At 43.0% G+C, this 16292-nt stretch overlaps 1 protein-coding gene across 2 annotated transcripts in view; it reads right to left on the bottom strand.

Moving 5' to 3' along the window:
* Nucleotides 1–13656, bottom strand: part of FBXL7 (F-box and leucine rich repeat protein 7) — a 416516-nt gene extending 402860 nt beyond the window's left edge. The window contains exon 1 of one of the 2 annotated variants that reach the window (XM_073802027.1): nt 13082–13656. In XM_073802027.1, the coding sequence (XP_073658128.1) occupies nt 13082–13118 (37 nt within the window). In that variant the 5' untranslated portion in view covers nt 13119–13656. The remainder of the gene's footprint in view (nt 1–13081) is intronic. The other variant, XM_019951132.3, reaches the window with a different exon arrangement.
* Between the last annotated feature and the right edge of the window lie 2636 nt (nt 13657–16292).

Below are 16292 nucleotides of genomic sequence, written 5' to 3'. Positions count from 1 at the left end.
ATTACCCATGCTCCCCCTTGTGAGGCAATTTTCCTTATTGGAAGTAAAGCAACCCCAACCAAAGCATTTAAAAATGATCCTTTTCCTGTTTTTATTAGCCTGTATCAAAGAAAAGACTATTTGAAGCACAACCAAGGGGAGGGAATTGGCTTTTTATTGCTCAGTTCATGTTGTGGCTTCAGGAATGGAAAAAGACTCCCCAAGGAAATACTGTCTCTCAAAACAAGCTCACAGGGTGATCAACAAGAGAGGTCTTTGGGAGAGATGGAAAATAGAGAAAATTATTAAAATATAATTAAGTAGGCAAAGTGGATGCAAGATGAGATGTGAAAAGTAAGCTGTTCAGGACAGAAATGTCATGTCTTGAAATTTATTTTCATAGTAGTCTCCGCAATATACTCTGTCCAAATGGGGCTACATAAATCTTTCCAACCAACGGAGCAACTGTTGATCTTTAAAATCAAAAACCAAAAGACAAAAAAAAACCCAAAAAGACAAAAATGAGGGTATGAATGCTGCCTGTGAATCTGAATTTACGCTCTGGTACTTCAGAACAAACGTCAACCAGGCTCAGTGCCATGCAGAGTACAGTTCTCACCAACAGAGATTATAGCCACTCCTCTGAGCTGAACACATAGTCAGGGAAACCAACAAACTACAACGTACAGTTCCAAGTGGATATCATGTCACAGAACCATTTCAAGTCTGTTCATAAACTACAGACACCTCTATCCCAAGTTCCATCTCAGAAAGCTCGTGTGTTGGACTATTTGATTCTTCTGTAGTTTGATTCTTACGGTGACCCTTTGTCTAAAGCTGTTCCTCTAACAGAAAACATACTATTAAAAAAAAAAAACGGGGCTTCTCTGGTGGCGCAGTGGTTGGGAGTCCGCCTGCCGATGCAGGGGACGCGGGTTCGTGCCCCGGTCCGGGAGGATCCCACATGCCGCGGAGCGGCTGGGCCCGTGAGCCATGGCCACTGGGCCTGCGCGTCCGGAGCCTGTGCTCCGCGGCGGGAGAGGCCACAGCGGTGAGAGGCCCGCGTACCATAAAAAAAAAAAAAAAAAAAAGGCACTTTAATTTTAATTGTATTTTTTAATTCCTTATAGGTTACATATTTCTCTTCATTTACAGAAAAAAACAGATGTGAGGAATAATGGATTTTGCTGAATTTATAGAAAAGGGTTATTTAAATAATGTGTGTATACACATATACACACACTACAGCTCAATAATTTTTTTTTTCCGAAATTGATGATTTCACTTCTGATTTTAGTAAGGAGGGAAGCCAGGAACAGAAGACCTACTAGAAACCATTCCAATCATACCAGACACATCTAATAACTTTTATAGTTTGCATAATAAAAAGGAGAAAAATAAAGATGCAGAGCCCCCAGCATGAAGTAGATGAATATATAAATTTAAAAGGATTCATAAAGCTATAACCTTTTAATCCAGAGAAGAGAACAGAGCCAAAGGAGTAATTTATTAGAGATCAATTTTTAAATGCTTTCTAGATTGATTTACTTAAATTGTCACGTAAGCTCAATTTCCAAAGCAGCTGAAACAAATATTACCAAACAATACAATCTGCAATAAAAAATAGACAGCAGCATTCTACTCAATACCCATTGAAAATAGTTAAGTCCACAATACTGTAAATCAGTGAAGTTGAAATGTCTTCTGCAATTGTTTTCAGCAATGCTGAAAAATACATATTTCATTTTCCTCATTGAAAAGAATTAAGTCCACAATACTGTAAATCAGTGAAGTTGAAACGTCTTCTGCAATTGTTTTCAGCAATGCTAAAAACTACATATTTCATTTTTCCTTAAGTACACAAGCTATTTTCATCCATAAGATAGATCCACATTGTTCAAAATAAAAGTCCAAGTTAGAATATCCTCAGAAGAAAACATGCCCAGAAAAACTTTCTTTTAAGAGTAAAATGTCCAAGTCTAAGAAAAGTTCACTGAAAATATGATAGGGTTTTCATAGGCTTTTTTAGATCCAATAAAGATCATGGCTACAGATTCATCCTCATGTATTTGTTTAACAAAAATATATTAAGGACCTAACACGTGAACAGGGTTAGAGTCACGTCGCGTAAGCATGTGGTCGGATGAGCAATAAATAAATACAAAGGAACAAGAAACAGAAAAAAACAAAAAAGCAGACAGTAAACCAGAGGACAATGAATGGAAAGTAAAGCAGTTAAAGGCTAAATGACAGTGTGGATTTCCATCACAACAACATCAGAACCTCAGTGACCTCTGATAGCAACTCATCCTAAAGGGCTTGTCCAGGACCTAAACACTTCCAAAGACCTCTGAACAATGCGGTTCTTCAACAGCAAAGGAAACCAGAAGACTGAAAACAATGACTCCAGCGATGCTGATTGGCCCCAGTTTTAGAGTTGATTCTCTGATGCTCCCAAAAGTAAAGCAACTTTCTCTACGCATCTAGAGCAGAAGCTTTCAGAAGGAAACACCCCTCACAGCCCCAGCTGAGTTTTATCAGCTAGCAAGTGACACCCTAACAAACAAGGCCATCTTGTCCTGAATATTTATCTAACAATTCACTCTGCATTCTCATTATCATAATCTTACCACTGCAAGGCTGCTCCCCTGAGCAGTGGCACAGCTCTGTGGCCTGAGACGACCAAGGGGGAGCAGGCTTCTCTACTTCTATCAATACTAGAGCTCCAAAAGCAATTAAAGGACAGGATGGATGCTTGCAGACCCCCACTTTCATCCTTGGGTGCAAGCAATTTAAAATACTGTCACAGATGCCTGGTGATAATACCCTAGCATGATTATATTATTTTATCTTGTGGCATTTTAAGGGAAGCCATATTATGATAGAAAGTGTACTAAATTTAGAATCGGAATGACCCCATCTAGTCTCAACTGTAAAATCAAGGCAAATCATTTCACCTGCCAAGGCCTCAGTTTCCTCATCTACAAACTGGGGATCATGGCAGACACCCCTCCCACAGTCCCTGTGATGATAAATGAAGATTAATTTCTGAAACGCTTTATAGTTTCCAAAGCAATTTCCTAGACATACGCATGGAGAAGTCTCCCAGGGGCTAGCAAAGATAAAGGCAAATACAAATACCTATTGGAATAATTCCCCACATTAATAGCTGTTTCAAATCCATACTTTTGAAACCAGAGGAAAATACAAGATATAACTTATAAACTACTTAGGAAGGAAAATGTGAACACCTCTTTCAGTCCTCCGTTAGCTTTTGTTTGTGAGCAGGTGGCCGTCCCAGGTCAAAAGCTATCCCGGCACCAAGATAATTTGCTAACACTCTGGGGCGAAGTGGGACAGCCTCCCAGCTCTACTAGGCGCTCTGAAGACTCTAGAATATGCTAATTATTTTACAGGCTGCCATTCTCAGAGACACTAGTCAGCCTGCCAATTTGTCAGCAGATTGGTGCCTAATGAGTAGTTAATTGGCCCTTGGGAGAGCCAGGTAAAGTGAGTTGAAAGTCTCCTTCCAAAGATGTCTTTCATTTTTGCTCACCTCATCCACACATAAAACTGTCACTTTCATTTTTAAGGGGCTACTTCGCAGTCACTGAAATCCTTTGAAACACACAAACAAAACAAAGATCAGGAAAGACGCTGGCTGCCACTGACATGCCCAGGCAGGAGGGGGTCAGGGGCACAGCGGAGAGGGGCACAAAAGCTAGCACAGCCACAGGGATTTCAGACCGGACTGGACCACTCACCAGCTCTGTGCCCTGGGCAGTCAGTCCGCCTTGCCTCGAAGCTCCTGTGTTGGCAACTGCAAAATGGGATGATCTGTGCCCGCATCCCTGGCTGTCTTGAACTACAGGAATGAGTGTGTGTAACATGCTCGGAGAGGGAAGTAGCATCTACTAAGTGCTCAGTAATTGTTACTATTACTGAAATGACCGAAAATACAGTAAACTTGGCAACATCCAAGCCTACCGAGTAACTATTAGTAATTGTTTTTGTTCCTTGAGCTAAGATTTTTGTTTTTGTTTTTTTTTGCGGTACGCGGGCCTCTCACTGTTGTGGCCTCTCCCGTTGCGGAGCACAGGCTCCGGACGCGCAGGCTCAGCGGCCATGGCTCACGGGCGCAGCCGCTCCGCGGCATGTGGTATCTTCCCGGACCGGGGCACGAACCCGTGTTCCCTGCATCGGCAGGCGGACTCTCAACCACTGCGTCACCAGGGAAGCCCGAGCTAAGATATTTGTAAGAAAAGAGCACTGAGTAGAACAGTGATTCCATTCTTTACGGTAGAGGGCAATCAGTGCCCTAACACCAGTTCTCTCTGAATTTCTCCTCTTCTTCCCTCTCCTCTTATTTATGTTTCTTCCGCTCCACCCTCAGTCTCATACATGTTCTTCCTCTCCCTGGGGTCTGAGCCACCTCCGACAGCTGCACCGTGGAAGACCTGGCCTTAGACTTGGACCTAACCCAGAGGCTCCTGAGATTCAATTCGAGTACTCCATCGGGTCAAAGGTTCAACTGCACATACAAGGAGCCTTTTCCTGACTTCTCCGCCTTGCCAAAAAGTGGGTGACTCGCAGCCAGAAGGTCAATCTGTGAGCAGAAGAAAAATTCCTGAAATTTTTCTCTAGAAATTCTGATTCTCTTTCCACTGCTACATCTGCTTGGAAAATGCAGCACAGGAATTTACCACAGAAAGGGTAGCAAACAAAAAAAAAGTTTTAATAACATTTCTACACGTTGCTCAAGGCTTCTAAAGTTACAATTATGAGTTTGTGCGGTGTTAACAACTGTTTTTCATTTTGTTACTGGTTTAGAAGTTAAATAGGGATTGATAGAGTGGGCATATCTACTGCACAACCGAATAAAGATTTACGGCTCCAGACAAAGTTGACACTCCTTCACCCAGGGAATGGGGAGAATGGTGACCACGTGTTTAGATTTCATTACTCAGGAAAATTCAGAGATGGTTCATAATCAGTCATGTCAGAAGTCTGAAAGTTGTACGTCTCTGGGGTATGAACTAGCACGCTTAAGAAGCATCTGCCTGCAGGCTCCCATTCCCCTTGGTTACAGGGTACAGGTGTGGCGAGGACCTAGGCTGGTCAGGTCCTGCCCCTCCAGTGAAGCCTTCCAAGGTCCTCGCTTACAGGTCCCACAAGAACCACTTCCCATGGAATAAACGATATCCGAAATGGAACATGAAGATTTTCGGGAACAATTAGGGAAAGACTCCTAACAAAAGATTTAGTTTCTCCCAAGAGTGTAAGCGACTCCCCCTCCAATTTACCTGTTTTCTTTTTTTAATTGAAGTATAGCTGATGTATAATATCGTGTTAGTTTCAGGCATACAGCACTGTGATTCAGTTATTTATATATATATATATATATAATTTATATGCATATAATTATATAATGTATATATATATATATATATTCTTCTTCAGATTCTCTTCCCTTATAGGTTATTACAAAATATTGAGTATAGTTCCCTGTGCTATATATAGGAGGTCCTTGTTGGTTATCTATTTTATGTATAGTGGTGTGTATATGTTGTTATTGTTGTCATTGTTTTAGAAAATATGTGCATCCTTTAGATGTTTGGGGTGTTGCAGATATGGTCCAGTGCTGTCATTATTTAGAGCTGCTCTAGTCTTATGCCCACTTCCCACTTATCACTTACATTCACACTTAGCACATCGGAAAAGTAGGGTCCCTCTGTGAATCAGCATTTATCATCTTGTTCTGAAATCACTGGCCTCCCTGCCTAGCTTTTCAGTTAGATACTGAACTTCCTTAAAGCAAAAGTCTTATTCTATCTAGAGATTTAACGCAGTGAGTAGATGGAAGAAGAGGTCTAAATTTCTGTAACCAAAACCCAAAAAAAGCTACATTCTGGGAAAGTTCAGCAGATATGGACTTTATCACCCCGTGGCAGAACTGCCTGTCTAGCTCATGCACCAAAGACATGGTGCTGAACAAAAAGGAGTCAGGGCTCCTTGAGAAAGATGCTGTCTTTGTGAGGTTCTAGTCAATTTGTAGCTTCTGATCAGATGTCACTAACCAATGATGCCAATTAAGTCTTATCAACAAAGTTAAAACATTAATTCAAGATAGTCAACACGAGCACAATTCAGGGTCTTGCTTCAACTTCAGGAGATCTACATGTTTTAGGGTCATAATAAAAGGCACAGTAGGTAGAGTCCGTATCCATTACTGCACTGAAAATAGGACATGTCATTTATCAAACCCCATTTTTGGTTCAGGAGATTACGTACCACCGAAGGCAGGGAAACAAATTAAATCAGTTGATTTTCCAATTAATATCTAAATATATCTAAAAAGACATAAACACATACATGTAACAGAGAGAGAAAATTAACCTAGAGGAAGTGGGGATAGTACTTTTCAACAACCACAAGGATAGAAACGTATTAAGGGGGGGAAGTAGCAATATGAGTTCAAATCAAACAATAACACTTCATCAAACATAACTGCAACCCACAGACACAGAAAACAAATTTATGGTCACCAAATGGGAAAGGGGGGAGGGATAAATTAGGAATTGGGGATTAACATATACACACTACTCTATATAAAATAGATAACCAACAAGGACCTACCGCAGAGCACAGGGAACTGTTTTGTAGAGCACAGGGAACTATTCTGTAATAACCTATAATGGAAAAGAATCTGAAAAAAATAGATATGTATATATGTATAACTGAATCACTTTTCTGTACACCTGAAACTAACACAACATTGTAAATCAATCATACTTCAATTAAAAAAATAAATAAATAACTGCACATGGCAAATTGTTTGCTAGGGATCTTGCTGTAGGATCCTATAGTAGACCCCTTAGCTGATGCAGAAATCTCGAGCACAACAATCTTTCCTGTGATCCCCCTTCCCATGTGCGAGGACTCACTTCCTCATTAGGCAGCCAGTCTCAGATGTGGGCAGCTCTCATCATTAGCTCTTCCTCAGACTGAGTCAAATCTACCTACGTGCTAGTAACTTACATATCTTGGTCTTTGCTCAGCACTCTGAAATTTAACCTTCATCATGACAGCTCTTCAAATATTAGTTTTTAAGGTATTAAGTTTCTAAACTTCATTTATCCCCTTCTTCATTATTCAGAGAATTAATTCACTCTAGATTTTACTCAAGATACTGTCACGTGCTTTACTACATTCCAAATGCCATGGTGCGTGATATCTAGGAGTTTCCCTCAATCAAAGAGCTAAGCCAAGTAGTCTAATCAACTTCCAGACACACCACTCAATAAGGGCTAAGGGTAAAAGTGATTAGCAATTACTCAATCTACCCAGAATTCATTCTGTTTCAAAGGGCAGAGAGAGCTGACACAAAGTTGAGGTGAGTTGATTCTTAAGGAGAACTAAAAGTTACCTCTCTTCTCTTTCTCTGTTTTAAATATGCAAAAAGATTCCTCAAATCTCTGAAAACACTGTCAGACCAAAAATGGTACTGATAGCTTCACTAATGCTTTGATTTGTGCCAAACAGTGGAATCACTATCATATATCTTCTGATTTTCATCAGAATGAATTTATTTACTGGAGGCAAAAGATAAAGAGCTACATCCATCTAAGAATTACAGAGACCTTTGGAGAGATCTTCGGGTGAGCAGTCACACATCCAGGAAGTCAGGCAACATCTACTGGTTGCAGAATGAAGGGCATTTCCTAGGCTCCCCCTCCCCTCCCTGCAAAAGCAGTCACAAACCATCTGCTAAAATACCATTGGATAAAACACATTTGTAAAGACTCTAGGCAAAAAATATGCCCAGTAGCCAGACTGACTCTGTTCCACTCTAGCTGACTACTTACAGAGGACTGATGATGTTACACTTTTACACTTGCATAAAATGATGATGCAAGCCCTCCAGCATAAAGAGTATTCACTTTGGTAGAACACAGCGGTTGAAAGGAACAGTCAACATGCTACATGGATCCTCAGGGCTTAGTCCCTCACTTCTTTTAAGTTTCAGTCTAAATGCCAATTTTTCCGTAAGGCCCACAGTGACTACTCTAATTAAAATTGCCACACCCTTCTCTTCCCAACTCCCATCAGTCTTTCTTTTTTTTTAAGTTTTTTTAGATGTGGACCATTTTTTTAAAGTCTTTATTGAACTTGTTACAATATTGCTTCTGTTTTTTATGTTTTAGTTTTTTGGGCCAGGAGGCATATGGGATCTTAGCTCCCCAACAAGGAATGAAACCGGCACCCCCTGCGTTGGAAGGCAAAGTCTTAACCACTGGACCACCAGGGAAGTCCCCCCATCAGTCTTAATTTGACAATTTTCTTTATGCAGAGCCTTGGCCCCTTAGAACTTACCATGTGGTTTACTAAATGACTGTGCCTGTGTGCACACGTGTTAACTGTTCCATTTCACCTCCCTCCCAACACACATGGGCACATGCACACAGATGAAGGTAAGATTGACCAGGACAGGATCTTTATCTGTTTACTGTTGTATTCCAAGAATCTAGAGGAGTTCCTGGTACATGGTAGGAAATAAGAAGTCAACGTATATTGGTTGAATGAAAGAATGAATAAGTAACTCTGGGCTTAGACAGACTTGGCCCTGAGTCCCAATTCCACCTACGCTACCTGTAGGATCTTGGGAAAATGATCATCCTCTCTGCACCTCTGTTTCCTCATCAGTAAAATGGAGACATAGGAACACCTGCCCCATAGGATCAGGATTGTCATGAGAATGACATTGTAACAGGGAAGAACAAAATCTGACACCATGTTGGATCTGTTTCTTTTACTTTAACCTTTGCTCTCCAGTTGCTTTTTGTTACTATAATCACTAAAGAGATGTTGTCTATAGCTATTGGCATACCTAATGGCCTCCCTCAGGGAAGCCTGCCCCTCTGCCTAAATGTTAAACTAAAGTGCCTTTTTTCAGTTCCCAGGGAAACATTCTGCCCACCTGTGGATTGCTGCAAGAAAGAAGAAAGTAACACATCCCCTCCCTGAGGCTGGCCACACCAGGAGGTGGTTTGCAAGACTTACGGCCTTTTTATTTTACTTCCTCACCTCCTCCCCTTCTCTGTTCTATAAAAGAAACTAGCACACAGACCCCATAAGATGGTACTCTGGGACCCTAGTCTGCCATCTTCTTGGACGCCCGGCTTTCCGAATAACGTTGCCATTCCTTGCCTCAATACCTCGTCTCCCGATTTACTGGCCTGTCGTGCAGCGAGCAGAGTGAGCTTGGACTCAGTAACAACAAGAGTCAGCGTCCAGGAAGGGCTCAGGATCAGGCTTGGACAAAGTAAGCATTCAATAAATGTAACTTGCCATCGTTATTATTCTTTCAAGATACGCTTCCCGAAGTGGTGATGGATTGGTGATGATTTATGCTCCCAGGCAACGTATCTGAGAAGCACAGATCTGAGATGGTGAAAAGGGACTCGGGGCGTTGATAGAGCAGCAGAGCTACCAAGGTCAAGCCCCATCACAAGGCCTCAGCAGCTCCAATTCAACGACAGGCAGGATTTTACAAAGGAGCTGTTAACAGTGTAAGGACGACAGACTCAGCCCTGCTGGAGTAGAATAAACATAACAACGAAACCACTGAGTAAGTGAGGGTGAGGCTGGAAACCTTAAAAGGCAGGAAAAGCAGCTCCTCTCTCACTACTTGAACAGAGAGATTTGTTTATTTAGTTTAACTGGAGTCAAAGCTAATGGTTCTAATGGCTTTGAATCACCTCAGCTTATTCTCCAGATTTCTACACATGGGCTGTAACTTAAATTTTATGAAAGAAGACAAAGAGAAAAAATCAGTCCTCCATAATAAGAGTTTACCGGAACATACTAATCATACAGACATGCTTATATTTCTAGAAAGCTGAACATGGGCAGTGGTGTGGCAACTTTTTCCTGGAGCAAAATCCAAATCTGCCTAAAGGCTGAGAACTAAACCATTAACCTGAACGTTCACTAAGTATTTAGGAAAACAAAACACTGGAAACACCCAATATTGATAAACACACAACTTTAATCTCAGCAGAGACTGATTGAGTTAAGAGAGGAAGTGGGAATAAGTAAGGAAGATAGAGATGAGGCTAAAGGGGATAACAAAGGGATTGGGGCATCTACTGATTTCAGGGCAGTAATAGCCTTAACTTCCCTATTTATTATAACATGTCTTCCCAAGGCGAATCTCTGTTAAGTGGTCCATTCAGGCATTATAAGAGCAAACTAAAATGAAGGACTGCATGCACAAGGATGGGCATGACAAATAAAGCCAATAAAAAAAAAATTCTCTCCTCACTCTATAGAAGAAAGACCTTAAGATTTGGGGACAACTGAGCAAGGTCACAGTAGCTAAGTTGAAGCTGGAATCAAATTTCTAGACTCTCAAATCAGTGCTTTGCATCCCATATCAGAACTGCCTGGAGCTTTTAACACGCATGTGATAAGTAGTTCAGATTCAGTTTCTGACAAGCTCCCAGGTGATACTGCTGCTGCGGGGCCTGGAATGATGCAGAAGTAGGAAGCCTCTGTCCCATTGCACCTGCTAAGGTAAGTCTTGGGAATTTTTTTTTTTAATAAAAAAGATATTTTCCAGGAGCAGGAGAAGTGAGATTACAGATGAAATACTGAAGTTTTGAAAGTTCTAATAATTTATAACAATATCTGTAAAATTTCAGGGCCATTTACATGGTGTCAGCTCCACTAGTAAGTAAAATATACTGAAGTTACAGTTTTTTTAAGCATACACAAACACCAGTGTTTTATAGTTGGGGGATCTCTCACTGAGCCATTCTGTGGCTATGCATTTGTTGATAATTTGAAATACACCACACCTAAGTTGCTCTAAATCTATGAAACTCTCTTAATTCTCAGTCTGCTTTGATAATAGAAATACGATGTCTAGGGGTTGCTTTCACTTTCTTTGAAAGTTGACATCTTAGATAAGAAAGATTTAGATAAGGATTTGGTGTGGCACTAACACACCAAATTCCAAAAGGCTTATCTGCATAGATTTTACCATCCAATAGCACCATGTAATAAGGCTGACCATACGCAACTACATATATTATAACCATATAATACATTACATATATTATAATGACATATATTAGGAGAGGCCCGGTGTAACTGGGGGGAGAAAAGATTTTTGAAAAGCTCTTGTTATTCGATTTCTCTATTTTCCCCCACACCTATCACAGAGGAATGGCGATGCACTTGAAGAGAGTTGATGAACGCTGAACACGACGTGTCCCTCCAGCCAAAACTCAGTTACCTCCCAAAGCTTCCTTTTGGTCCCCTTGAATCAGCTGAGCCCAAGAGATTTTTCCTATAAAAAGTCCACAGTGTATCTAAGTCAGATCCCAATAAAATTTCACTTCAGCTGAAGTGAAAATGCAGAGGTAGCATTTACGGATAACAGCTGGAGAACATTAGTTCTCTGTCTCTCCTTTTCTCTCCCAAGGGTTGAAAACTCCACTGTTCAGACAGGAAGTAGTCATACACCACACACTGTACAATGCAAGAACGCTGGGATCTAAGAACGAGTTGCATAGGAATACGAAGAGTGTGAGGGGTTTTGTTGAAGAACACAGAGCAGTGACCCTGTGTTCCTCTTGGGGTGTCCATTCCCCCCACCAGTGTTCAAATCGCATAACGTATGCACACCCAGAACTGACAGGCACACACTTCACTCCCCGAAAGCTTCTTTAATAACTCAGAGTAAGGAGGTTTAATCTTTCATTTTTCCAAAATTTTTTAAAACATTAACTTCAAGAAGTTTTGGGGGGTGGCCAAGATTCTCCATTAATCTTTTTTGGCATAATTTCACGGTTGCTCTCTAAAAAGACCACCTTTTAACTTTTTAAAAAAGAAACTGTCAGGAAAAAAAATCTCTTTCACATAACTGCCCAGAATAAGGAAATATATATATTTCATATATATATGTGGAATTCAAAACATTATGCTCTGGAAAAGAATGATTTAAACAAAAGGTTCTTGTGGATACGGTTTTTTAGGGTCGGTTTCTGCTGTAATTCCACAAAGCTGCTGAGAAGGAACACAGACGCAAACATGGGGAGAGGCATCCACATTCTGTGGCCACAGCTCAAAGTTTTGAAGAGGATGATAGGAGTTTCCCTAACACCGCAGGCTGAAGAGCCATTCTGCATTCCTACCAGTCTTCAGGCGCTGGACCCCGTTTCTAACCGCCGGTCCTCTGGGGGCGGGCTGTAAAACCGACCCTGTCTCTTCCACTCCCCTCCAGCCAAGTTCACGAAAAGACAAACCTTCCCAACTACTGAACTGCGGGAAATGCCTTTGCCGTAAGCATATGAGGGGCATGCAGTTAATCAACCGGGTTACAACACTACGGTTCTATGCAAAGGGCGGGGAGGGGCGAGGGAGAAGCCAACCCACATATCCATCATCCTTTTAGGAGTAGGTGGAGTTTAAAGTTTCCCCAACTTCCAAGTTCCCACTTGACAGGCAATATTTCTGTGCAATTTCCAGCCCCACGTAACAGATGGTCCTCTGCCCGTCTCGAGCCCCGAGAGAGCCCACACAAAGCCCCCCGCCACTCCTCGCCTCACACGGCCCCTAGGTGGTCAGTTTTACGAAGCTGTCAGCTCGGAGGCAGTGAGCAGAGAATGGAAACTTAACTTCTTCCAGAAGTTTTTCCTGCTACAGGAGACTCCCGGGGAATGGTGCACAAAGGCCTGGGAAATTTTTCACTGCGTTGTTTTTCAAAAACGTCTTCCGCCCTCTGCCAAACCATCATCCGAAACCCCAGATGCCCAGGGAAGGGAAACTGAGGCACGTGGTTTCAGAAACAGACAGAAATGCAACTCGAGCCGTCCCAAAGGCAACCTGGGAAGTTGCTTAGAGAGACCCCCGCGGTGGGAAAGCATCCTCGGGGCGCCGAAGTACTCAGAGCCAAAAGAGAAGGTGACGGCCCAGACAGGGTGCCAAATGGGGATGCGCCCCGGCAGCGTGCGAGAATCTTCCTTCCCAGATGGGAGGGCGAGGGGAAGGGAGGGGGGCGCGACTGGGGAGTTGTGAGGACTGGCGGCCCACTCACCCTCACTGCCGTACTGTTTGCCATTGTTCGCGCCCATCCTGCCGCCGTCATGCCCGCCGTCTCCCTGGACACTCCATAGGTGGGGCGCACCGCCTGCGCGCTCCGCCAGAGGAAAGCCCGCCCGACGGGACCTTTAGCTGCGCATACCCCACGCTCCGGGGCCGATCTCCGGACGGGGGCGGCCCCCGCACTCCGGTGGGAGGGGGCGCTCCGTCCCCTCCTGGCACCCCCGACTGCGCCGGGTGGGGCCGGGGGGCGGCCGCCGCCCTTAAAATCCGCGTTCGGGGCCGGCGGGCGCAGCGCCGCGGAGAGCCCGCGCCCCGGGGCCGCCCAGAGGCTCGCCGCGCCGCCGCCGCCGGGTCCCCATCCGCCCGCCCCGATCCCCCTGCGGTGGACGCTGAGCCGCGCGGGCTGCCGGGGCTCCCGGGCTCCGCCGCTTCCTCCGGGCGCCCCTGCGCACCCGCGGCTTCCCCAGGGAGGGCGCGGCGGCCACTTGTTGCGGGTGCCCGGAGCGAGCAGAGACTCGCGGCCCGGCGCCGCTCGCCCAAGGGCCGGACTTTTGTTAGCGCCAGGCGCCTCCTCTCGCCGCCCAGCGTCAATCACAGCTGGAGCCCCGGGGAGGAAGGCCGGCCCGGAGATGCGCGGCCTTTTAAAGGGGCAGCGCGCCTTTTCGGGGCTCCGGCTTCCAGCCTCAGGCTCCGCGCAGGCCCTGCGCGCCACCAGCGAATCGCTTCGAGCGAAGGAACACGCTCTTGGCTGTATTTTACTATTGTTCTTTTACCGGTTGGGCCCCTAGTTAGTAAGATGAGCTTCCGGGCGTCGTTTGAAATCCCTTGGGTTTGCCTGCAGATATGGCCTATTTTAGGTGTGGTGGCATTTAAAATCAACACGCATCAGAGGCTGATGCTGTCTGACAACTCCAGGTAGGCGTGCTGGTATCCTCCTGCGGCTCCCACGTTTGGGACTGAGGCGGGGAATGGGGACGCGAGGGAGGGAAAACTTGAGGGGAGCTTAGCAGGGAGTCACTGCAGAGCCAAAGAGATTCCCCGCCCCGGTGCGGAAGGTTTCCTGGCTCAGAAGTTTTAAGAGCTTCCGAGCCAGGAAGTGTATTTTCTCCCCGTTTCTATGTTTTTTTCTTCTTCTTCTTCTTCTTGTGGTTGGTGTTAACCTTTGTTTAATACATTACAACTTCTTCTGGAGATTTTATATGGCACTTGTAGAGTCTTAAAATGGCCCTTTGGTGTTCCCTCCTTTAAATGGAAAAAGGAAATTCTTCTTAATGTTTTATTCCCTTTCCATGTAAATACCTAGATTTTTGTAACATTGCATCTTAGTGAAGACCGGGGCATTCACTGCACAAATTACTTTGTACGGAAGCAAGCACACAGCGCGATTTCTCCTTATACGTGTTAGATGTTTTAAGTTAAACTTATATAGTGATACATATATGTATGTATGTATGTATATATATATATAAGCATTTATGGTACCTGAATGGAGATCCAGGAATTTTGTAATTACCTTCTTCTTAAAAGACGTGCGACCACATGCAGAAATCGTCAGTGACGACCTTCTGTAGATTCTATTTAGGTAATTTCCTTTAACTTAATACACTCTTCTTTCTTAAAGATAAGCTAAAATATCATGTTTCCAAATTTAGCAATCTAGATTTATTGTTCCGGAGAGATCATATATTGAAAGAAAAATAATGAATTCATCTATTTTCAAGCACAGGATTAAATAGTTTTGTGTTGTACCGATAACACTTCAACTGTCCCAGTTCAAAGAGATTAAGAGCTGTATTTCAATTCATCTTTTCATATATATAATCTAGCCCACTGCCTGGCCAATAATATGTTTCCCATATCTGTTGGGTTAAATTAAAAACTTGTGTTACGGGCCCTGTATAGGAAGTAAGGGTGTCAAAAACGTGGAAGAGTTAAATGGGTTTTCAGAGACTCCACCTGAAAATATAAACTCAAGCTAGAAATGAACAGATGTCTATATTCTCTTCATCCAAAGTGGGTCCCGGGTCACCTGGTCCTTGTGATTTTCCATCACCATGTAGGGACTTGCCCTGGATCTAACCCTGGATCAGATCATTCTTTGGAGACTTAGTTGAAGATTAACCCACTGTAAAGTAGTGGAACGATGGACGCTCATCTTGATATTCGGTATTGAGTTGACAACTTGCTTCTTTATAGGCTTTTATCTCCCTGATCCTCTCAATCGCTCTTTTGACGTCTACAGATCAGGAAAGTGATCAGAGAAGAAACTGAAGCTCCAACAGTTCAAATGTCTAATGTCACCTACGTGGTAAGTGCCACATGGCTTCAGGTTCTCAGGCCCTCTCCTCCCCACTCCCCTACTTCTCTTGACCTGGCCATTATTCAACTTGGAGTCACTGTCTCCCCTTTTGGTTGAGTCACCTTCCAGGACCTTTAACATCAAAGCAAAGGTAACAGTGAAAAGTAAATTGTAGACACTAACCACATATATCTCCTCTGAAATTAAAGTCTCTAAAGATTTTCAAGGTTCTATTGCCTGCCGTAAAAGGGAACAGAGACAATCCAGTTTAAGAAATTCCAGTATAAAACAAAAATATAAAAAAATAACTTGATTTTTAACATCCTTCTGATTATAAACTATAAATACATGTTGTCATAGTCACTGTAAAATCTTGGGGAAGAAAAGAAAGAAAAGCACTACTTCTGCTTAAAATAAAGGTGCATTCACATGTATATATGTTTTGCATTTCAAAAGTAAGATATTGTACACATATATGATTTTAGCAAGAAATTCCAATCTTTTTACCTAGCTGCCAAACTGAAACCCCACCTTTTAAGCCTCTTGAGAAAAGGATGGTGGGTTTTTCACCAATGGGTTCTGAATAACTAGCATAGTTCCTAACACAATGTACGCACTCAGTAAAAACCTGCAGAAGGAATGATTGTTGAACGAAGAGATACAATGATTTAAATATTGTTCCACTCTCTCTCCCTGCCTTTTTCAAGAAGCCACAATCACTGAAAATATTTAGAAACTCAGTTCTGAAATAGATTTGTGTTGAAATGCCTGTATTATCCAAAAGCGGAAGTACTGTTTTTTAATTAATATAAATTTATTACCAAAATATAAAGTTGGATTCTTGGCAAGACAAATATTTGTTTCAGATAGAAAATGAGGGTAAAAGTGATTATTATGCCCACCC

This window comes from Tursiops truncatus, chromosome 3 (genome assembly GCF_011762595.2).
Source record: "Tursiops truncatus isolate mTurTru1 chromosome 3, mTurTru1.mat.Y, whole genome shotgun sequence".
Classification (NCBI taxonomy): domain Eukaryota; kingdom Metazoa; phylum Chordata; class Mammalia; order Artiodactyla; family Delphinidae; genus Tursiops; species Tursiops truncatus.
This window is presented reverse-complemented; position numbering and strand designations above follow the sequence as displayed.